The sequence below is a fragment of the Lepisosteus oculatus genome, chromosome 4 (genome assembly GCF_040954835.1).
Source record: "Lepisosteus oculatus isolate fLepOcu1 chromosome 4, fLepOcu1.hap2, whole genome shotgun sequence".
NCBI classification, from domain to species: domain Eukaryota; kingdom Metazoa; phylum Chordata; class Actinopteri; order Semionotiformes; family Lepisosteidae; genus Lepisosteus; species Lepisosteus oculatus.
In genome coordinates this window covers 50433171-50455865 of record NC_090699.1, presented here as the reverse complement: position 1 = coordinate 50455865, position 22695 = coordinate 50433171, and the positions used below count along the sequence as shown (strand labels likewise).

General features: G+C 37.7%; 1 protein-coding gene across 5 annotated transcripts in view; it reads left to right on the top strand.

Moving 5' to 3' along the window:
• frmd4ba (FERM domain containing 4Ba) overlaps window positions 1–22695 on the top strand; it is a 65816-nt gene that overhangs the window by 18473 nt on the left and 24648 nt on the right. For 2 of the 5 annotated variants that reach the window (XM_069189356.1, XM_015347269.2), the window contains exons 1-7: window positions 5164–5656; window positions 12694–12759; window positions 13195–13289; window positions 14305–14397; window positions 15292–15376; window positions 20032–20088; window positions 20618–20640. In XM_069189356.1, coding sequence (XP_069045457.1) covers window positions 5495–5656; window positions 12694–12759; window positions 13195–13289; window positions 14305–14397; window positions 15292–15376; window positions 20032–20088; window positions 20618–20640 — 581 coding nt within the window. In that variant the 5' untranslated portion in view covers window positions 5164–5494. Of the gene's footprint in view, window positions 1–5162; window positions 5657–12693; window positions 12760–13194; window positions 13290–14304; window positions 14398–15291; window positions 15377–20031; window positions 20089–20617; window positions 20641–22695 lie in introns of those variants that run through there. The other 3 variants (XM_069189355.1, XM_015347268.2, XM_015347270.2) reach the window with 3 other exon arrangements.

Sequence of the window (22695 nt, the reverse complement as noted above, 5' to 3'; positions counted from 1 at the left end):
GACATACTTTGTTCAAAAGCACCGCAGCACCTCATCCTAGATTTGAACCGATTACCTTCTGGGACAGAGTATTAACTGTTCCAAATTATAACTTTTAACTATGGTACTGTATTTATTGTAGTCTGTAATAATCATTGGGAAAGTATTAAATTATTATTAGTATTATATTCGTAAAGAACTAATGCCAATCTGTAGGTTGGTAAAGAATTTAGATTAGCTTATCAGCCTAGTTAATAATACGTTATTGTGGTTCACAAGGGTTGTTTGAGATCTGATTGTTTTTTTAAAACTACCATCTGTTAATGTTAGTGTTTAATACGGCTTCAGTGTATTCCTTTATCCTAAAAGGCAAATTTCATCATAAATAGGAAGTTGCGAACATCATCTACTAAGAAATCATGAACATTCAATTTTAGACTAATTCACAGCCTTTAAGTTATTTAAGTTAAAAGTTGTACCTAGTCATTTTCATTTTTGAAAAGCTCTTCTAGCAGCAGATTTGCACACAAAAATGGACCTGATGACATCACAAAAGTTTGCTTTTATGAAATTGTGCCGTACTATTGTAAATTTACACTGTTTTTGCCATGCCACTAACATTAAAGGTGGTAATTAGCTTCTGTGACATTCTTTAAAAGGGTATGCTTATTCTGAGTGATGACATGCTGTAAGATTTAATGCACACTGTTCCTGCTCTTCTGTAAACATGACAGGCATTCAATGCATCAGATGACTGTATGATTACACATACTCATGACTGATACATTTACAGTCATTGAATTCCCCAGGAGAGGCAAATGCTCTTGTTTCACGTTTGAAATGATCCCAATTTAATACACAGTGCACACTAGAAGATCTGCTTTCTTTTGTGTAAGAATGTAAATGCATGAAGGGTTTAACGTGCTGTCATTATTGCCCTTGTATATCATGAGAACATATTTAAGGACCGGAGTAGTCATTTCTAGTCCTGTAAGGATACATGCCTTCCACTTCAGCCCTAGGTTATTTCTGCTAGATACCAGCTTGACATTGTGATCTGAAGTTACCTACTGCGTCTGATGGATGGCAGCTTCCAAGCCTGGAGCTGTACACCTCTGGTGTTTGGCCCAGCCTTGGCTGCAGGCACATGACCTTAAGGACTCGGGTTTCGTTGATCTCAGATAAACTCAGAATTTGACTTTCAAAAAACAGAACTTTCTGTTCTAACACTTGTCACAAATTTGCCATCATGCATGAACAAAGGATACTTTTCGACGTTCATTCTAGCTTTAAAACTTTTTATAGCTTCTTAAGCACCAGGTGCAATTTGGAAACTTAAGGGATGTTTATAAGCAAATAGGACCTGACAATGACGAAAAGACAAAGTACAACCTTGGCAGACTGGGAGCCCAAGGGGAAGAGAAACAAGTGAATTTCCACAGTTCCTTTCTTAACCTTAACCTTATAAAAAATGGAGGCCTGGAATTAATCTTTTATGATGTGCTGCAGATTACGCAGGTTCTGAATGATTGTTTTCTTTGTAAACTCCCTGAGGTGGAATGCCTCTTCTATTTTAACTCTGCTTCTCACATGCACACTCTGTCGAGCAAACGTGCAATTATAGTGGCTCTGCAGGCACAAGAGTCATTTAGTTGCCATTGTAGATGTTCAGAGTTGTGGCCACCCCTTACTTCTTTTTCCCTTTCTAAGAAGAGAGTAGATCTTGTGGATCTAAGTCCTGCTTTGCTTAGCTCCTTTACATCAAAAAGTGCTGAGGTTGTGTTTTATTGTACATAAGCCATTACTTTCAACAAGAGCTGAAGAGCTTTTGGTGCAGCTGTCTACATGTATTGATCTAGCTGTCGTACCACAGCTAGGATTAACATTGATTTTTGACTTCAGGATGTCTGTTAAGAAAGTAAGGCCTTTTTCTGATATGGAATATTTTAAATATGTTAACTGTTTAGCCTCTTGCACTCCTTGTAACTGTTATTGTCAGTAATATAATTTTTATATTTTTGTATTTAATATAGTCACCCTGTATTTTAAAAAGTGATTAACACATATATACTGTTGTGGTTACAATTTTAATGGCTGTGCTTTATTTTTGTGAAGACATTTCGTTAGCATGTCAGTTTTGTCTTGTAAACACAAAACATACTTGTAACACAGTATTTTTACTCCATATGACATAAAACGAAATATGGCAATATAGATGAGTCAGGCACATGCCGAATTTTCTCACTTTTATGTGACTATTTAGGAACAGTATATCGACTGACAGTGAGAAAACTACTAATGTTTTTGTTATGAAATTGTCTGGTGAATGCAATCACTTAACAGTTTATGGGGTCTACAGTGCCAATAAAAAGATTGTGAACCCTCAAATTCTTATGGGAATTAAAATTTCTTACCCTTGTTTAATTACAGCCATGTCTTCTTAAGTAACCAAAGGGGTTTATATATAGGGTCAGGATAGACCTAAGAGGATTTAGGATTGCCAGGAGAATATTGTGTCTTAACTATTTCAATATACAAGCTACTTTTAAACTTGTTTTCTTTCTGAAAAACAGAGCATGTACTTTCCATTATTTTTCTTTTGTGTGTGCTTCAACTTTTTTATAACCTTTGGTGGAAAACCTGCCAACATATATAGAAAATGATCTAGATGAAGAGGCTATTCAGCTCATTCATGCTCGATAAGTTCCTGTAGTTAATCGATCTCTTCAACCTTATGTTGTAGGAGATATTTCTGTCTATGCATCAGTGAACTGTTGCATTAAAAAAAAACATCTAGTGTTGTTAAGTATAAATACACCTCACACTCTTTTGGGGGCAATGTCAGGGATTCTTTCTTTATTTAATAGAAGATTTAACTTGTGGCCCTTCAGAATGAATGGATTTCATTCTCTCTATTAGAGCTCTCAGTTTTTCAGCTTTTCAGTTTACACATACGTCCTCTCTTCCTGTACTATATTTGACTTCTATTCTTTGCATTCCTTTCAGAGTTTAGACTAGTTCAGACTTAGTGACAAACAACAGGATATTGTTTCCAGATGATACTGTATGTTGCCTAACATAACTATTGTAAGGCCTTGTTCTTGTTTTTTTTTTTTGCTCTCTCTCAATTGTTATTGTTGTTTTGTCCAATACGTTTTTTTGACAACGTGGCTTTCAGCGGAGCAGACGGAACTGTCTTTTCCGAAACCGTGACCTTGGGCGGAGTGTTTGCATACTCTCCTCCAACATCTTCCACATCACACTGTTTTCTCCATATGGATTTATGCAAAAAAGGCTGGAAAAATTTTTCAAACCAGGAATGTTTTCCTCATAAAATGGACTATAAAATGAACATAGTGAAATGCAAGATTTTTGCTTCCTTTTGTTGTATGTTTTTAACAATACAAGGAAGAGATCATTAAGAAAAGAAGAGAGGTTATAAATGAGAGGAGGACATTGGACCTGTTTGTCAGTTACTAGTTAATTGTTCCAAGGAGCTCATCTAGCTTTTACTTCAAAGAAGCCAGGGTATTAGCTTCAGTAACATGGCTGGGTAGCTTGTTCTATACACCCACAAGCCTTTGGGTAAAGAGGAACCTCCTCTTCTCAAATTTAAAAGTACTTCCACATAAATCCATTAGTGCCTGAGTGGAGCACAAATGCCATTAAAACATGTCACTTCTCATTTAACACCTTTCTGAAATATTTTTGCTGTTTACCCATACTGGGTGGGCTTATCCCTTCAAGCATCTCTGGGATCCTGACAAACAGTCACCTCGAAAATTGTGTGCTCAAAATATTTGTTTTATTAGCTTTGCCTTTAGGTTTGTTTCTTAATAATTGCTTCAGCAGATGTATTTTTGTGTAGTTCTTGCTGGTTGCCATATTCAAAGACAAAAATACTAAAACTGCATTTCGGACTCTTTTTAACAGGTTCGAGCTTTAACTCATTTTGAAATATATTTCTTTAAGCCAGTTATTTTTCTTGTGAATGTGATGACTAATCACTCTATCTTGTGGCACCTTGGTTGCAAAACCAATTCCTATAATTCGGAGTCTGCGGGCTATGCTGTGTACATTGCCTTTAGCCAGCTGTGACAGGTATTCCCTGACTGGCTGGATTGGGTTAACAATCTTTTGGTTGGGTAGCTCCCAACCATATTGCTGTTGCATACTGCCACAACTCTTTGTGAAAAGAATTACCTCCTGTTCTCGTTTTAAATGCATTTCTCTGTAGTTTCCACATTTGCCCTCTGGTTCATATGAATGCTCACAAGTTGCTTTAATATCACCAAATTATTATTTAGTTCTCAAAAATCTGAAAAAAAAACTAAAATCCCTGTAAATCTGACGGCCTGACAGTGCACTTCTCAGAGGATGAGAGTAAGTTGGCCTCATCTCTCCTCTTCTGCTGCAAGGGATGTAGCAGAGCATTAAGCTGATTAAGGGCTAGCGATTCCAAGCCGGGGAGGAGTGAAAGGCACAGAATAACATGTGATTAAAAATAAAAAATAACCCAACAAATTGTCATTAGTAACTGTTTTGCTATACTTTAGTTTTCCAGCAGTAACTGTTGACGTGGTGTCCCATTAGTCATAGAACTTCACCCTAAAGCCACAGACTTTCTGTTAATTAAAAGGGCCCTTATGTAGTTTTATAATGGAATAAGAAGGTTGGAGAGAAAAGCAGAAGCCACTCAGGAAACTACAAGCCTCAGAAGGAAAAAAAAACACACAAATTACCCTTCAAGACCAGACAATTATCAGCAGCCAGCTCAAATCTAAATCTTAGGAACAACAGATTTCTGGTTAAAATAGAGCAACTAAAGATTCCCCGAAGAATGAATGGAGACTGTGTACCACCTTTCTGCCTCATATCATTATTTTCAAGAAAAGAGACGTGGTATGCTTCAAACCTGTTTTGTATTGAGGATGTTTTAATTAAAACATATGGGATTTTTCTGTGGTGTCAGCAGTCGTACAGTCGATGAAACGATTAGGATTTTGTGAGCAAGATCCATTGATTGGAAGAAAAGACACAGGAGCAGTCTCCTTTCAGTCTCTTTGGAGGTAGTTATAAAATCTTTTCGAGAGCAGACCCTGCCTATATGCTGAGAGTTGGCAGGAAGCGGAGAAATTGCTGGGAATTAAATTGAAGGAGCCAGCAAGCTCGAAGCAGCACAGGCGGCAGCCAGAGCTGGGACTTTTGACAGAAGCTTGTGTTAAGTGGGCAGGGAGGACTGGAGCTCGACTGGGGACTACCGGACAGGGCTGAGCCCACAGCAGCGCTTGGCCAGCCTTCAGGCACGCTTAATGGGAGTGAGGGGGCCGTTTTTGGATGCGGCCCAGGAGGCATGCTGAAAGAGGAGTTTGTGTGACCCTGGCTTCATACACCACCCTGGCTTTCCCTTAAAAGAGATTCAGGCGGGCCGCTGCTGCAATTACATCAGCTGCGAGAGGAACCCCAGGTTTCTTTCTGGGAAGGCGATGGCAGTGTGAAAACTCCAAGACAAGCGATGGCCTCAGGTTTTATGTGTGGGGTCGAGGATTTGCTGATCAGCGGCAGCCAGTTTGTCTGGGACCTCACGATCACAACCCTGAGGAAATGGTACATGGAGAGAGTGAGGCGCTGCCAGCAGATTGTGCGGACGTGGTGCAGACTGGGGGAGGTTTACCAGGTATAACGACTGGCACGGGGTCCGTTTCTTTTACCTTGGGATGTTTCTCCCAATGCCAGTGGAGTGATGCTGGTAATGATGCTAGAGTACTTTGAGCCTTGCCATTAATTAACATTAATTAACCTTCCTAATTGCTCCATTTAGAATGAAATGTGGAATAGTCTTAACAACAGACTTTTTGAATATTGCTTGAAACAACTTGGATTTAAGATGAGAATATAGCCATTTTTTCTTACAAAGTTATAATGGGAAAGGCTACAAAGTATTAATTGCATTTAACCCTGGCTCTTTATACCTAAAGATATATGTGTTTAACCCATTCATTTCTGTATATTTTTGTGACTTTGAACTGGAACGGGTGCCTAATCTGAATGTGCCGTAGGTACCTTCTTCTTTCACCCCATGCTTGATCTCTTGCTTGTTTCCTGAGCTTGTGGAGTGTTCCTGGCGATCTTTTACGCCGTTCATTTTCCCTGAGAAAAATTCCAGCTGCAGCTTCTCGTGAAAAGGTCCCTTTGTGTCAGGAGAGTGGAGTCGAGGAAGGTGTATTAACACAGCACAAGCTCCTGTATTTGCCACTTCATGAGGGGTTCTGGGGGTGCCAAGGTACACCCCCCATGTCCGCTGTGTGGTGATTTGCTATGAATAGTCTTTCTGGAAGATATTCACTTTAGAATAAGTACCTAGTATGACAATGATGACAATCAAAGTGTAGCAGTTCTTTTTTTGTGAAGTGAGACTTTTAGAGAGACGTAATTCCCTGGGTTCAAATCCCTTAGTTTAGGGGGCAGTCTTTTGCCATTGGAGTTTTGTCTGAGACAGGGGTTCAAACTCTAGGTCTCACCACGGGTGCTACTGTGGTTCCACTGAGTGGATCAGTGCTAGTCAGTCACTTTGGGATGCTGATGAGTCAAAGATGTAAAGTGTAATAGTATCCATTGTGGTGAATGAGACCCCTCATGTTGACTTATCTCCCTTAGTCTCTCAGGACTGCTCCAATCTCTTCCTTCTATTGCAGTAGCTACAAAAAACAGATTAGCTGCATGGTTGATAGTTGACAACTTTTTCTTTACGTTTGTTGTGGCTTAAGTCAAGAGTTTAACACCTTGTCAATGCCTTGAGATAGTGCTATATGACTTTGTTATGGACGGTGAGGTTTGGCATCTTGGAGCTGTACCCGAGACCCAGGGTCTAAAAGCTTACACCAGGCAGGGACTAGAGCAACAGAGAAATCTGTCTAATTAACACAAGAAGATGTTCAATAGCTGGAGATCACCATTAACACAGATTACACACTTTGTTCTTCATCTGTGTCAGTGCGCAGTTCTGTGGATGACAAGCAGTAGTCATCCTAAATTAATTTTGAATCTAATTTTGTAATCATCGTCAAGTCTATTGCATCTTGGAGAGAGAAAAATGATCATGAAAGCTTGTAATGAAAAGATGCTTAGAGCTGAATCCAATACACTAGCCTATATTCTTCTTAATCCATTTCTGCTACAGAATATACTTCAGACACCACAAAATATATAATCCCATCAACTCCTGTAGTATGAATCTGTTTATTCAATCTTTATTCATTGCTTGTGCCACCGATGGGATTTCCATTGTGCCAAATACTGCAGCCTTTTCCTGCAGCCTTCAGTTCTTGAACACAGCACATTGCCTTCCCAGACAGGTTGTATGCTTAGTGCTGAAATGATCTAATAAGCACTGTACGTTTTAGTTCTGTACCTGATGCTGATAAACAGATAAACTGTTTTGCTTTTTCATTGGGCTCAGTCCATGTAGAAAGAGTTATTAAATGGACCCCTGTATAGTTAAATAAATAGTTTGCCTGTTTCAGTCCTGCTGTTTCCATATTGGTCACCTTGTGTCTGAAACTATTCTGATCAAATAGCCCATTTCAGGGCATGTCAGGAAGCCAGTTCAGCTTTACAGCTGCCAGTGGGGATCTGTACAGCAGGTATGATTTCCTCTGATCACCTAGACCTTTAGATCAGTCAATGTGGTACAATAGGTTTACTGCACGTCTTTCCTAGCCCAGGTGGGATTAAAAAAATAATTGTTATAAAAGCATAGAAATAGACAAAAATTAGAAGAACTGGACAGATTTAAGAGAACAGAAGCCACTTCAACATAAAAATGAATTTATGTTTTGTCTCAAACTGGAGAGGGTGTTTTCATATTAATCTTGTAAAAAACGCCTGGAACAGAAGGCGTTCTGTGACACATGGAACTCGTTAGTAAGCAGTTTGAGCAGCCTTTTGATCTGCACTCTTGTTTGGTTTGAAACAGAGCATGGAAATTGGGCTCCGTCAGAGATTTCAAAAAGACCAATGGGATGCTCAAAACAAATAACTCCCCGTACAAGGTTTTTTTTTCAGATTTTCACAGTATGTTTCTCTTGTCACTAGCTGTCTATTAGTGTTCGAGTGTCTTTCAAAGTGTTTTGTTCTGCTAGTGTGAAACTTTGTCCCATAGACAAAATTAAAAGGGAAACATTCTGTTTACTATGTCTTGATTTAGAAATGTCTTGACAGAAAGCAGTGTACATTGATGATTTGAAACATGATCTGTACCTCATCTGTACATGTGCCTAATGCACATGTACCTAATATCAAAATATCAAGAGGGAGCCTAATATCCTCAGGGTCAGAGAATTACGCAACTGTGTGCTATTGTCTAGAAAGGTTAATAACTAGACCCGATGCCAGTAAGTGACCTGTGTGGTGACACAGGAGCTCTCTGCTCCCTAGGTCACGTCTCAACAAGCATGGTGTTAAGAGAGACTACTTTTGAAGTGCATACTCTTTTTACAAACCTTTAAACCGATGCATTGTCTTCTCCATTGACTTTAAAGATCACATGGCACTATCTCAAAGCATTGACAGGGTGTTAAACTCTTGACTTAAGCCACAACAAACGTAAAGAAAAGTTGTCAACTATCAACCATGCAGCTAATCTGTTTTTGTAGCATGTAATCTTTTTTTCAGCTTATGAAATGACTTTGATAAATACACACATAGTGTATACTCATAACCTACTTCTAGCTTTACCTGGTTATTACATTCATAGTCTAAAAAGGTAGATTGCTGACAATTTTGATCCTCTTACAGTGCCAATGGCATTAGTAAAAGCCATTTGCTGTAAAATGCTTAAGAGGGATCAAGGCTCCTGTCTGCTTTTATTTATGGATTCTCAGTGTCTCTGGTTGTAGTTTTCTTTTTGCCCAAATGGCTTTGCTATTTTTTTAGACACACAAAATATTTCATTTTCTTGACCACACTGGAGAGATCTCAAACTGGAAATCATGTGAGAGGCCATATCAGAGCTGTTGATATGTGAAGATCGATACACATGCCACTTGTTCATTATACTACCGTATGTGTTGTGTAGGGAACAGATCACAGTTTAACAGGAGCTTTAACCCTCATTTGTATGGTGTAGAGTATAGCCAAGGTAGGGTAAGCTTTTAAAATGGAAATGGGCAACTTAAAAGTGTTTTTTAATAGGTAGGTTTAAAGAAGGTTAAGTTGCATAGTGACCTTGTGGCAGTTACTGTAGGTGATGGTGTTAGTGGCGTTGACCTAGTCAAAGGGCAATGCCTCTCAGTGGCAAATCAAATGCTGAACAGCTTAATGTGAACACAAACAAGGAACATCCTGGAGAGAGCTTTCCACATGTGGAAAATGTTACCATTGAGTGAAGGCACTGGTTCAAGCAGAATGTTTTGTTTTGAGAGATGCTGAGGGAAACAGTGAATGACGAGCAGAGAGGAGACAAGACCTTTAAGTCTAGTCTGTTGCTTTTTCCATAAGGAAAAGTCCATTTTTTTTCAAAAAAGCTGACCACCCCTAAATAATTCCCACAGCACATAAAATCAATGGAGGTTTCTATACAGTATACGTTATACTGTATGATTATGTTTGTGTAACAATGAAGCATTATGGGTTATGAACAGTACCACACGTAGAGAACCCCAAAATCTCTTTAGGAGTTACTATAGCAACTAATCCCTTTTTAGACTATGGATTTTGTGTAATTAACGAGTTCCAGTAATACTCTCTATTAAGAAGGATTAAATATAATCCAATGGATATACTTCTTTGTGCAGTTGCCCCAAGGTTAGTCGTGTAATTGCTTTTTTCATCAAAAGAGACCTTAAGTATGAGACTTTTTTATTTTATCTTGTATAGTAGTATTTCAAGAATTTATCAGTACAAAACCAAGAGTATCAGTACAAAAAACAACACTGATGCAGTTGTACTATTATTATAATGTTTCTGAATGTTCATTTTGGTAAAACGTATTGCTGTGTCCTAATTGCCACAATGACGCTAGCTTAATGTGAGACTGGAGTTTGCATCTGTTTACTTCTATAAATGTATAGTACATCAGGAGTCTGACAATCGACAATCTGGGTTTCTGATGTCAGTACCCATATATCCTTTGTTGTCAGGCTTTCTAATTTGGTATAAAATGCAACTGTGAAGAAAAAACAAAGACAATCACTATTAATGAGTTTGTCTGAGGAGGTCAGCTGGTATGATGAATGTGCTAAATTAAAGGCTGTTGGGAAAAGAATACAGTGATTAGATAAAAGGAATGGGTAGCTCAACGACTCTGCTCTTAATCAGATGCATTACTGTTCCTAAAGAGAAAAATACGCACATCCAATTAAATATCCCAGCATCTAATTTACTGTATATTCTGGAGCACACACACATCTGATGTGGTGTGCATTGTACATGACACACAGGCAGCAAAACAGTATGTTCTTCTGTCAAAATTAGGTCACTGTGCATTATACTTCAGCTACTCCAGATGGGTGTTTATTTCTGGATGGGGCCCCTGTACTGCTTTTTAAGGTCACCATAACGCTAAAACGTCTTTGTCTTGGATATGCACCTGGGAGGAAACTGGAGGAAAATGAGGAGAAACATTAAACACCACAAAGGGTTAGCTATACAGTATATGTGTAGGAGCTCACAAGCTTATTGAAATGGCAGGAAAAAATGAATGGTTATTGAATGAGTGGTTGCTGGAAGAATGGTTGTTTTAAATTATACTCCCAAGAATAGCGGGTGCATTGTGAACAAAATGCCATGCTTCATTCAGAAAAGAGTTTTTGTTTTAGTGTTTGTCTATTTTTACACACAACAATCTCTAAACATTTCTATTCATGTCATTGTTTTCCCATTGTTGTGTCGAAATTATTCAATGGTACAAATTGAATGTGTTGCAAAAAGACTGCAGTTCAGGCTAACTAACATGTCTGTTTGCTTATTAAATAAAGGAAGACGTTTTTGCAAATATTTCAGGGCAGTGCAGTTTCGTGACAGTAACAATAAACATCTTGTGGTTTACAGAAAGTTATAATTACATTAGTGGGTGAAAAATCCCAAAAACAAAATAAAAATTGTATTAAACTACAATTATATTATAGTTCTGGAGAAAGCAACAATGTTCCAGCACGTTGTTGTCAGCACACCCATAGTAGTTATTTTTATTATATAGTACAGTTGTAGCTGGTGTTCCGTAAGATAACTTTTTTTCATCGCTGCATAAGTATAGCCAGACCACTTGGCACTCAAATGCACTTTAATGTTTTCCATCAAGAAATGAAAATACACACTTTAAACCATGTTCCTGAGGAGCTCCTTGTGCATCAACATTCAATTCGTGAACTGCAGGCTTCATTTGAGAAATGAGAGCCTATTAAACAAAGGAATGAAAATGAGTCTGGGCTTCAGTAGGAAGAGAATTATTTTTATTCTTCCTACCACTTCCTCTTTGCGTTTGGCAAACTTTGCTTTTTAAAGTGCAAGATTAGTTTAAAACAGTGGTGTACTAATCCAGTAGTGTCTTTCATTAGGTTTTCATTTCTGCTGAGCTGGTCTACCTAATGATATTAATAAATGACATTAATTTAAGAGATCTAGTAAGATCTATCAAACTATAAATGCACACCTCTGGGAGCATAACAATACCTGTAAAAAGGTAAAGGTACAGTCCATACCAGAACCACAGGAGATCATCAGGCCAGAGATTTTCCTGGTTTCTGTAGTGTTAAAGAGACTAGAGAGCATGTAACTCTCCCCAGGACTGGACACTGGTACCTCACATTGATCACCCACAGCAATGCTGATTCTCATTTATCATTCCCATCTGGGTGGACTGGAGCAAATGGGTAAAGTCTGCGGTAGTGTAGTTTTTCATTCAAAGTTGGTTACATGAGGTGACACAGAAAAGTGAAGATCATTATGGCAACAACTGAAGACCTAAAAGCAATAATACAAAGTGAAAAACAAAAGACAAAAAATACTTGGTGTGGGCAAAAGAGTTGTGGAGTCAAGAAAAGCAAGAATATTCTCTGGAGGTGCTGTAAAAATGAGAGGTGTCAGCAGACAAAATATGAATGCAGTTAGTTAACATTAGCATGCTTTTTCATGAGTCAGAATTCTTCTAGAATTACTGGAACTCAAACTATTTTGAATAAATTGATCATCCTAAGTAGGAGCATTGATATACTGTATTAAGTGTCAAACAGTGTAATTTTCCCATTGTGGAGAAACAAAGGTGGATAAAGAGGTTGAAAATATTTTAGTGTCTTAAAACCAAAACCTTAAGAAATGTACGCTGTGTGTCTAGATTAACATGTAAGGTGTATGCCTGTTTCCACATAAAATTGTTAAAATTTGTCTTGGGTGTTGAAGAGAAGCAACAGACTGAAAACACAAACACACACCTGGTAAACTGATGACACTGCCAGCAGTTATCATTTCTGTTAGAGGCTTAAAAATCCATTTTCTTTATCTTGTGAGCTCAAGATGGAAGTAATTATTTTTACAGGAAGTGAAATGTGCAGATATATAGACTTTAGAAATTTATGAGCTTGAGGACAGGGGAGTCCTAATCATTCTCTATACGTTCATGGTTTTTTAATGTTCTGGTTGGTGAAATTCAATATTCTGAATATGCATAGAAAGCTCTATGAGTCACGCCCTTATTGACATGCTGCTCCTGTGTTGCAGATGACAGAAGGCAGGCTCTGCCAGGTACACCTCTTGGATGAGAGAAAGCTGGAATTGCTTGTTCAGGTGAGCTGTGCTGCCTGCCCTCACATTCCTCTGAGCATAAATGTTTCAGTAGTTACTTGCCTTGAACCTTGAGATTCTTACAGAGGGTATGTGCACACTTGTAATTACAATTAATTGCCACTGCATTTAAGAATATTGTTTGTGCATAACAGCCTGCTATAATAAAGGATTATCCTAAGATATCACACTTTCATTTGAAAATACATTAGTTCAACTGCTTGCAAATCCTAGGGAAAATGTCCTTAATTCAGCTTCTAAAATGCAAGAGTAAATTTTCAAATAAAGGTTTAAAATCTCAAGTGGTCAGCCTTACAAGGAGACTAGCAAATCAATTACCTGAAAATGTCAAAGAAAAAAAGTAGATTCAAGGGTCAGAGGTTTTCCATCTTCATAAGACCTTTCACATTTCAATTTGTGTTGCTCTTGTTTGTTCAGCCAAAGTTGTTGGCAAGGGAACTGCTGGATCTGGTTTCATCCCATTTTAACCTCAAGGAAAAGGAATACTTTGGAATAACCTATATTGATGACACGTAAGTAAACTGCTAAGAAAAACTGTGGACTTTGGTTAAGAATGTTGTTTATGTAAATAATATAGTTTGGCTTCTGAGAATGAGGTATAAAACTACTACAAAGGATTATACTATCTTGTCTTTACTCTAAAAGACAGACACAGTTATAAATTCCAAAATGGATGCCAGCGAGCAAATGCTTTTCTAAAATTGTAATCTTACTGCTTGAAATAGGGAACATAGTATATAGCTTGAAGAACATAGATGAACACTTTTTGTGGAGGACACACCTCCAGCTCTGGAAACAGGTTTGAAATATGCATGCACCTGGGGTTACTCATCATGCTCCAGAAACGCACAGAAAACGTGTCTGTTTCGCTTGAAACGGGTGGAGTGTTGTGCGGCTCCACGGTACAGCTCTGAAATCAGGCTGAAGCTGGTTTCGCAGGACTGCTCCTTTTCCGGTCTTCGGAACATTCTTTTCCTAGTAGTAATGATTTTGGCGAGGATTTTCTGTGTGGTACATTCTTACGTACAAAAATAGTACAGAAATGGTTTCCGACGGTTTTGGAAAAGGTGATTTTGTCATGCTGAAACCAGATGATTACAAAAAAAAATGTTTTTGCAATCCACAACTGCTATGTATTTATGTGTATGTACAATTAGATGTCCGACCTTGGCTTAAAATTGTGAAGGACAAAGAATTGTGTATAAACCTACAAATATTGAACAGGTGGACAGAAAGAATATAATATACAGAAATGTCTTTCAGTTGCTCTAGGGGATAGGTAAGGTGTAATCTGTGTTATACACCTATAGCAAAATATGGAACCCAGTCCTTGTGATCGTTTGTGATTGTTTATTGGTAGAACAAGTTTAAAAAAGTACTGACTGGGGCAACATATCCATATACATATCCCTGCTTTTACTGTAATAAACCTAATTTTTAACATGACTTAATAGTTTCTCCTTAACTTGATCCCCTACATAAAATGTAAGACTTCTGACAGGAAGTGTTTCCCTTCTCTTTTCCCAGTGGCCAATGTAACTGGCTGCAGCTGGATCGCAGAGTACTAGACCATGATTTTTCGAAGAAACCAGGGCCTGTTGCCTTGAAATTTCTGGTCAGGTAAGGGTTTCTGTCAGTTTCCTTAATTCCTTAAGTATGGTAGATCTCATTTCAAAGGTCAATTCAGATGGACTGACTTGTAAATGTTAAAATAGGAGCCCCCTGTAGGCAGGTCAGAGGTACAGTAAAAACAGTCCCAGACCCAAATAAAGATATCAGCAGTTTTAAGGCACATGTTAGTGTTAAAGGAACCCTCTTCCAGGTTACAGACCACTGATTGTATGTGATGTATTCTCCAGTGGGGTGCGCTAAAGAGTCAGTAGTCATCAAAATTCTGCGCTGGAAGTACTCCTTGAGAATCAACTTTCAGAAATTATATTTGAGCACTGCAGAAAGTCTGGAAGTGTCTAAGCTCTTTCATCTATCTATATATATATATGTCCTGGGAAGTTGACCCACGTAACGCTGAACAAACATTAGAGCAAACAGAAGGTGGCATTTTTCTCCCTTAACATTAAGAAATCAGAAATGGGAAAAATAGTGTAATCTTTTACTTCTCATACAGTCATGTTCTAAATGTACACAAGCAATTATGGAAGGTAAAGCTATGTAGGTAGAAATATACTTTTCTGTTCAAGTGGAGGTAAACCATAAGGAACAATTTATATTTTTACTAATAAAATTGAAGTGAATCAATAGAAATGGCATACACTTGTATTCATTAAACATTTGGTTGTTTCACACTTTTTAATATTATGGGTTTAGGTGATAATGGAAAAGCAAAGAAAATTTTATTTTGAGTAGCGTATGCAGGAAGAAAAGTAAAAATGCTTTCTGTTCAATTGGATTTAAGCTTGGACCTTTTCCAAGTTTAAGTCTGAAATTAAGCAGCAAAACTATTTTTTGGATCATTAAAATGGATCAAGTTAAAGTGCCTGTATGTTCTTTCTACAGGTTTTACATTGAGAGTATATCTTTCTTAAAAGAAAACATTACCGTCGAGTTATTTTTTCTGAACGCGAAATCATCCATCTGCAATGTAAGTATTTGGGTACTGTATATCAATATTACCATATTGTTTTATTTTGATTGAACCAGTTTAAACATTATTCTGCATACTAGAACTGATATGTTATTCCTGTTTGAAGGGGGTCAGTTGATATTATAAACACAGCATGTAGGAAAGACCATGATAAATAATTCTGTGACACATTTACTGTACGGGTTACATGGTGGCACAATAGTTACCATTACTGCCTTAAAGTGCTTGGGCCGTGTTTTCAATTCCTGAGGTGCTATCTGAGTGGAATATGTATGTTCTCCCTGTGTTTGCATGGGTTTCCTCTGGGTGTTCCTTCACACATTCCAGTAACATACTGGTAGGATAATTGTCTTCTGATTGTCCCTGGTTTGTGTGCTTGTCTGTATCTGTGTGCCCTGTGGTAGACTGGCATCTCATCCAGGTTGCTGCTCTGAACCCGTTACGTGCTGGGATAGGCTCTAGTTCTCCTGTGACCCTGCATTTGATAACGCAGTTGGATAACTTTATTAGAACACACTGTGGTGTGGACACAGTCAAGAGTAGTAAAGCACAATGAAAACATGTAAATGTTATAGGAAACCACAGCAAACCTTTGGTGAAACTAAGGTCAAAGAGTAAAATGCTGTAGTATGTTTGCAAAGGTAAACTTTAAGGATAGGCTGCAAACTAGATAAAAACATCTGCAATTTGCCTGCCAAAAGCAATTTTCAAATCCATATTAGATGGCAGCTTTACCCAGTGTTGTTTTTAAAATTGTTTAGATTTAGCAAAATTTGTTTTGCTAAAACAAAATTTTTTAGAGTTGCAAATGGAAAGATTTTGGTGTAAGGTACAGAATAGCAATGGACAAATTGAATGTTTTGCTTTTCATTGCGGAACAATCAAAAATTCCTAATATTAGTGAAATACACCAAATTATAGGCTCTACAAAAACCTCATGACCATGACTATTTTAAATCAGCTTTTATTGTTTCTAATTCTTCGACTTAGTCATTTATAAATTCAGGCTTGGTTGGTTCCAGTGTGGTTATGGTGTTTAATTAAGTGATTTTTGTGTTTTTACAGTGTCATGTAAACTGAAAGTTATATCTTGGTGAACTTTATGTACAAGATAAAGTTTAAAAATAGCATAGCAGGGCTGTGTTCTTAGTTGACCACTTGTTCCGTTCCATTCAAGTACTCTTGCAGTCACTACTCCGTCTAACTTATTCAACAACAGATATTTAGATAGATTATATAAAGTTTGGGTTTACTTGCAGAAAGAGAAACCATAAAGAAAGTATCCAAAGGTCGTTCTTGTGAGAGAGTTAGTTTTAATCAGACAAGTAGATCAGAACCGCTGTTGAAAGTTAAAAAGAAAATAACTTAAGGACAAAAATACTTTATGCTTTCCAGAGGTCAGATCCCTCCAAAAAAGGCATGTTATGCCAAAAACAGTTTGTGGTCGGAGAGCTCCTTTGTGCACATGGCATTTACAGAAGACAGCCGTTAAAAGCTAAAGAGCAGTTTTAGTTTGAAGACTGGCTGTCCTCCAGCTCTAACGGACTGCAAAGGCATTGCGGTGTGACTGTTTAAACTTCTGAAATCTTGCAAGAAAGTATCCTGATATTCGTTTGCACTTGAACTGGAAAAACACTGCATTACAATTATATTGGGACATCATTGAACAATCTGTTTGTTTCTTTATGTGCTGAAATTTTGTACCCTAAAATGTCAAGCAATGGCTACATTCTACCTATAAAATATATTACATTGTTTAGTCGAATGTTCAAAAATGTCTTCTGATTGACCTCTGGAACTTATTTAAAACAATGAAAGTGTTAACCGTAGCTATGAATTAACACTATGTACTAAAATTCAGAAATCTGTAATTCTGTCTTAAACTCTAGGTTTTTAGGAGTCCCCACAATTACGAGTCCCACCTCTAATACAATATTGTTGCATCTTTCCTGTTACTGAAAGTCAAGCTCAGGCTTCCAAATATGCACCCTAATTAAAACAGAAGGAAACTTGTCTCTTCTGAGGAAGCTATTCAGCTGTTATACTGTACACTTGGCTGTTTTCCTGTGGAACTCAATATAGACACCTGGAAAAGACATGCCTGGTAACACTTAATGGTAGCCATATGGAAACATGTACAGTGTGGCTGTTTTACGTAACTCACAAATGTCTGTTTTCCACGTTTTTTTTAATAGATTATAAAGCAGGAAAAATAATAAGCTCCAAACATCCTATAACTCTGATATATTATCTTTACACTGTCTTAGAGATTTTATTTTAACTGGGCTACAATGTTTCAAGTCCTATTGTAATCAGTTGTTGTAACATTACTTCCTGAAAAGATATGTGGGATTTAATTCGTCTTTATGTATTCACTTATGAATATTTCCAAAATCATTGGTTGCTACAGTTTAAGTCACATCTCTTTTAAATGCAATTTGAGCAGGAATGTGAAAAGAAACTAAAATAAAAATTGTAATGCTTGAAATTGAATGCATACTTTCAGAATATACTCACAAAGCCCAGTAATGTGATTGCTATGAAGACACAATTTATGGATGTGTTTGGCCTTTACCAGTATGGTTTGAGCGACAACTACTTGACCACATGGATGAGAGAATCAAACTGATGGAGGGTTAGGTGGAGTTGAAGGGTGTTCAATAATGGCCAGTAGCATTGTTACCACCTGTAAGCCTGATCTCATCAGTTTGCAGAAGCTAAATTAGTCTGGTCCTAGTCAGTATGGGATTTAAGACACTTTAAAAAATAGGTTGTTGTCATATGTATTGATAGACCAGTAGGGGCCACCCTCCCCTTTGGAGCAGATAATCTAAATGCCCCAGTATGGAGACACTTTCAGATGAGACTTGTTTTGTTACATTAAGACTACCTGATTGTTAAAGATCCAATGGCATTGTATGCATGAGTAGGGGTGTTAATACAGCCTTTTTTTTAAACAAGTGTTGGCATCAAGAATATTTTCTGGGTAACTTGTTCCAGACTCCAACAACTGTTTGTGTAATGAAACAACTTATGTTCTTGCACTTCCCCTTATTTTCCACGTTTCACTAATTCTGAAAAAATGCCTCCTGCCATTGTGTTTTTTTTAATACTTGAAATGGGTTGTCTCATAGTCCTCTTTGTTGAAGACTGTAGATATAGTAAATTTAGTCTATCAAGAGTAGCTTGCTCTTTGTCTTCTTTCAGATCAATATCTGTGTTGTGTCTTGGTAACCAAAATTTAAAATGTTCTAGTTGAGATCTTGCTAGTGTACAATTTTAATGTCTATTAATTTAAATTCTGTGCTTTAACTATATGTATATACTAATATTCTTTGTATTGCTTTCTCACGTTATCTAGAAGATAAAAATATCATAAAGATTTTTTTTAAAGATGTATCTTCTTCAGGCTCAGCGTTTTCCCATGTAATATTGGTACAGCAGTTCGTATTTTCTACCTGCATTTAAGTTATTTTATAGCAAACTTTTCTATTTCTATATTAGAGGGAACCGATAAACGGATTGGTTAGAAACTCCAAGAAATCTATATCCTAAGAACAATTAATCATAAAAAATAGTACTTTTATTGCCATGTTATATTAAACTGGATTAGAATGCCTTGAGAAACAGGCGAGTCATAGTCCATACTACTAGTTCAAATATGTTATTTTTTTATTGGACATAATTTTTTTAAAGCTATTTAAAATTAACTGGTCAACTTTGTAAAGCACGTTTATTTAAAAGGCAACATAAGTGCTCTATACGTAAAAATGGCAGCTCAGTTACAATTATTTTCAATTCTACATGCGTATTTTAAAATAATTCAACATAAAACGCGTTTATTTGAGGTAGTTAATGCTTAGTTGTATACGTATAGAATTGATGCAAAGTTAGGGAACTTTATTCGCCCCCATGGAAATACCGGTCACGTTTTTTTACATGTTTATCAGAGCCTACTCTCAGCAGGACTCCATGTCTATAGTCTCCGCTCCACTGTCAGGGTCTTTAGCCTGGTTAATGACCCCCCACAGACTTGACGCAGATGGTGAGGTCTGGGCGGTGTGGTGGCAGGACTCAGACGTCCATGAAATGACCTACGAAGTCCCTCGTTTTGAACTTCCCGCAAATAATAGAAATTCTCTTCAACAACAGATAGCTTGTAAAACATAAAATGCACGTAGATTAAAATTTCACAGCTGGAGCCTTCGCTCTTTAAAAAGATGCCAGTGTTGAAGTACGCAATGGCGATAAAGGGGAGGAATGTTATCTGGACTGCGCTTTGAGAGTGAGTGCTGCGAAACCTGCTAGGTTAGGACAAACCAAGTTGTAAACTAGTGGGGGATTATAGAGTCGGTAAAAAGAACTTGAACGTTTTCGTTAAAATGCTACTTCTCGATGCAATTTTGTAGCCATATTTGAATTGCCTTTTCAACACGTCGAGTGAAGCAGTGTCCTTTAAATTAAACACGGGCGCTCCCCCCCCCCCTGTTTTTGTGCTTATGGTAGGGTCTGAAGTGGAGTAGAACCTGTCGGTACGGGCTAAGTGACTGATTCAGGCTGTTCTGGAGTTGTGTTCTTAAACTTGGCACACCCAAAGTTTTCGCATTTTCTTCTAATTACTGATTTTTTCCCCACCTTCTAACGGTGCACAGGGAGACATAGAAGTGGAAAGTGAAGATGTTTTCAAATTAGCAGCTTACACCTTGCAGGTAAGTGCCCTGTTCCGTGTTTCATTCTTGAAATTATGTTGCTTAGACAGGAGGAGTCGTTAACTCCAGTTTCCAGCAAGTAATAGTATTGTGGATTTAAGAGATTTTAAATCCCCGAGAATTATTTTCTTGATTTTACTTGCATAGGTACTTTTTTTGGTTGCATTGTAGATTGACAATGTTTTCCTGCTTGAAAAAAGTTTTTTAACCGCTCGTAAATCACTAAATGGGTTAAAGTGGTTTTGCATTTTGTTGTATTCTCTTTATCAGACAGCATTTACTAAATCTCCATAATGCTGTTTGCACCGGCGAATTAATTTCAGAGGATAATCCTCTAGCAGTCTGGTGTGTTCTTTTTACAGCGGTGCTTAGAACATAGCTTCTCTGTTCTGTTCCAGCTTCTTTAACAATTATATACCATTATATAGGATTCTCAAACTGTGTGGAACCCTTGAAAGAAGTTGTAGTCTTAGAATCTATTGATTTTCTCATTGTATTTTCTGTAGTGACTTTTTTCTTCTTCTTGCAGGAAGCTAAAGGAGACTATACAAGGTAAGATTGTGATGTGTATTTAGTTTAAGTGAAGAGGAACTTGGCTCCAAGTTCTACAATTGTTGTAAGGGAGGGCTGGTTGGTGTGGGCGGTGATTAGTTGCTAATCATGTATGTGAAAGTGCAAACACCGCTAAGTGATTGTACGTGGTGTCCAGCTTGCGAAAGACCGGTTTTACAAGTGCGAGCGCTCGTGTTCTTGGGCTCGTTTTTGGAAAGTGGTGCCATGGCACAAGAAATGTTTCCGGCGTCATGCAATGAGATACTGACAGCTACAGTGTGACGGAACAAGTCAAGATTTATTCCAGGCTGAAAAGAAAAGAAACAATGTTTCGGAACACACCCGAAGAAGGCTCCACAGCCGAAACGTTGAGTTTCTTCTCTTTTCATCATGGAATGAAACTTTACTTGTTCCATTGCAGCCTACGCATGGTGACGCAGCTACCTACTTAACTGCTACAGTGTGAAAGTTGGTGTGGGGATTTGTACAGCCAGCGGCAGCCCCGCAAATGATCCAGTAATGTATGCAAAAGAAGATAAAAGTTTGTCAGCTGCTTGCTGCGGACATCAATGCGGTTCTTTCTTCTGTGGCTGCCCTTTCTGGGCCTCACCCTCCAATACATACACTTGACCTGACAGTTGAATTGAAGCCGGTGCGTGGGGGTATATGCAGCTAACCGCTGTTTAAATCGGCCTAAGCAGTCTGGAGACAGCACCAAGTTTTTTTTACCTTCATTTCTCTGCCGCCGCATGTTACACTGGGTCATTTTGTTTTCGAACCTGAGTAAATGAATTAAACAGTTCTTTTAAATGCAGGAAATGGGAAGAAAAAGTATTTAGTGTTGTGTAGTAGGGAGGATAGTACACTGTAAAACTTTTTTTTTTTCATTTTTCCACACGGAGGTTTCCTTGACAGTGTCTGACTGTTCTCTGAGGCTTACCTGGAAAGGGTTGATTTGTGAGGGTTGTTGTCTTTCATGTGGTTTAAGTGTTCATTTTTTTTCAGTAACGTAGATCAATTCTATCAGAGAACATCTCTCATCTCAAAAGACACAGCTCATGAAGTTACAGCAACAACCATTTATTCTACCCATATTTTAAAATGTGCACACAAATTCAGAATTTAATAATTGTCAACTGCCCTGCTGTACATCAGTGCGGTTAAGACACCTGCTGTGGATTCTGTGTTCTGTTCTTTTGACGCTATTTAAGTTAGTTTTCCACATGGAAAAATATGAGCTGTTATGGGGAAAAAAAACAAGACAGGTTTTTGACATCAGATGTGTGAAGGAATCCCAGGTTATTGGGGGAAGAAAGAAAATCTAGAAAAAAAAGTTGCTTGCTATTGATACTCATCAAATTATCATGTTAACAAATTACTGATAATTGTTCCTCCTTCTGATCAGTATTGCATGTACCTCCCTCACGCAAAATAGCACAAAAAAGCCAAGAATCCTGTAAGAAAATCTTTACATACCTAATGATTAATGGAAGGAAACCATGCAGTAGCAGTTTTCCCAAATTGCTGTTGCAATCTGAAAAAATAGAGATAATTTAAATGTTTTGTCACACAGAGAAGAAAAACAAATACATTTAACATGAAGGGTGTTAGCATATCTGTACCTTAAAGGTCACATGTGGTCTTTTGTGTTCTTTGAGGAGATAAACTTTACCTTTTAGTTGCAGAATCAGGATATTGTGTAATGTTGACCACAGGGCTTATACAGTAGATGGCCATTCATCTCTATTTTTCTCTGACCAATGGAGTTCACAAGTCTTGTAATAAATGTGTGATTGTTGGCACGCTCACTGGAAATGCACTGAAGTACAGAGATTAGGTGTGTGGGAGTTTGGATCATAGGATCCCAGCTATGTGCTGTAATTAAAAATCACAGTACCCTGGAAAGGGCTGTTACTTGCAGAATTCATTTGATTTTTTCCCATCAGAAGAGTTGTCTGTCTTGTTCTGAGTCAGTGGATAAGTGTTAGAGTTTGTTCTTTCCAACACACACATTATACCTTTTAAGATATATTTAAAGCACCCCTGATCTTCTTT